This window comes from Cryptomeria japonica, chromosome 7 (genome assembly GCF_030272615.1).
Source record: "Cryptomeria japonica chromosome 7, Sugi_1.0, whole genome shotgun sequence".
NCBI classification, from domain to species: Eukaryota; Viridiplantae; Streptophyta; class Pinopsida; order Cupressales; family Cupressaceae; genus Cryptomeria; species Cryptomeria japonica.
The window spans coordinates 48013766-48015728 of NC_081411.1; the positions used below are offsets into that span (position 1 = coordinate 48013766).

The following is a 1963-nucleotide window of genomic DNA, read 5'->3' on the forward strand; positions in this document are numbered from 1 at the left end:
TATAATATTTTGTGATAATCAAAGCACTATCAAGTTGGCAAAAAATCGCGTATATCATGCCAAGTCTAAGCATATAGAAGTGCATCATCATTTTGTTCGAGATCTAATTGAAAGTCAAATGGTGGAGCTCCAATTTTGTGGTACAGAAGAACAAATTGCTGACATATTCACAAAAGCATTGCCTATTGCAAAATTTGTCAGACTAAGAGAAATGTTGTATCTCAAGGAAGTTGCTATTCTCTCCAAATAAACATTATGGGGGGGTGTTAGAGTAATGTTTACTACAGTGCTGGTAGGTAAATATATATTACAACTTTTCCAGAATTCTCCAGCCAACGCATGTTTCCTCTTCTATATTTCTTGTCTTCTAGAACTCTCTTGCTTTTCATGGAAGACTCTGCAGATAAGATCAGAATGTTCTGGAGGATTGCATACAGACTTTAAATACAGCAGCCTCCCTTAACATTTGTAATGCAATGTATATGAATATAACAGCATACTCCTTGAAATATATGAAGTTATTTTTAGTGTTGTGATGCCCTGTTTTTCCTGTGCAAGTGTATTTTGTGTTCTGTTTTCTTCACTGCAAACTTTTGTCTGTTAATACAACTGCGTCTTCCCTGGAGACATGTCAATTACTATAGAGAAGAGTCCACTTGAAGGATCCACAGAACTGTTCCACGAAGTTCCCCTCATTGCTTTCCACATCTTTATGCCAGGCAACCATGTATCGCATACATGGGCGAAACTCTCCCAAACAATCTCAGACTTGTTGTGGGCGTGCAGAATAATGAAATTACCACTATCCATTATCTGTCCCCTCGATCCTCTCAGGCCAATATCAGTTGACCAAACGGACACGCCCTTTCCATCAATCAATTTGAGATACCTGTTGCTCGAAAATTTTAAAATGCTGGGCAAGCTTTCGACAGGATTGTATCTGTTAGCCACCCAAACTATGGTCTTGTCAGGGATCTGTGCATGCCAGATGCCAATGTACCAATTTTGCGTTCCTCTGATTGAAAAATCCAACGCAAACGTGCCATTCTTTGAGATTATGCTGATTTCCAGTAAGTGAGTTCCCCAATGAAAGCGTATCTCCAACCTCCACTGCTAGGCAAGTGCAGCAATGCGCGACAATAATCACAGTTATTGTTTGGATCAAATACTTCATCCCCATTTCAATGACCATAGCGTTCGTATATTTCTTAACAATCGCTTTTAACTAGTGCGCAATTGGTCTTACGTTTCGGATAAGTTCCAAATACGGAGGCTACATTATGATTGAGCATGGCCAAAGTAGTACCGTTGATCCCGCGTGATTGAATTCAATTTGTTTAATCCAATAAATTCCAAACGGCCAATGTGTAGATATGTACGGACTATTTCTGGGAACCCTCACTCTTTCAATATTGGTCTTCTATAGTTTGTCCATTTTTATTTTAAAATTTGTATATTTGTACTTTCAATTTTTGTTTAGATTCATTTTAATCAGTGTTTTAATATGATGATTTATTTATGAGTAGAATATTTTTATATTGATTTGTTTCATTATATTATCTTATTATATCAAGCGGTGTAATTATAGTTGTAGTAAAAGAGTGAAGTCTAATGACAAAATCCTATTAACAAAAATAGTTATCTTTTACAATTACATTGACAATCATTTACATGACAATGCAATAATATTTATTAATAAAATATAATATTTGTATTTAGTAACAAATAAAATTCTTACATTTTAGCATAATTTTGACAATGATTTATAATTAAAAAGAATTAATATATAATACTAATTAAATATAAAAATTAATATAGTAGCATACTTATCTTTTCAAAAATATATGTAAAGAATGTTGAGAGATATCTTAGATTTGAATTGAACTTTTGTTCAAGTTTATTATTTCTTGAATGTTTAATTTTTAAAGATTCAATTTTTTTAATGTGAATAAATGTATTGTAT

General features: G+C 33.3%; 1 protein-coding gene across 1 annotated transcript; it reads right to left on the reverse strand.

Moving 5' to 3' along the window:
* Nucleotides 1-600: 600 nt before the first annotated feature.
* On the reverse strand, nt 601-1192 carry LOC131856391 (S-locus-specific glycoprotein S13-like). Its single transcript, XM_059208165.1, has 2 exons — nt 1040-1192; nt 601-975 (listed from the first exon to the last, which is right to left on the reverse strand). The coding sequence occupies exons 1-2, from the start codon at nt 1190-1192 to the stop codon at nt 601-603; spliced, it is 528 nt and encodes a 175-aa protein (XP_059064148.1).
* Between the last annotated feature and the right edge of the window lie 771 nt (nt 1193-1963).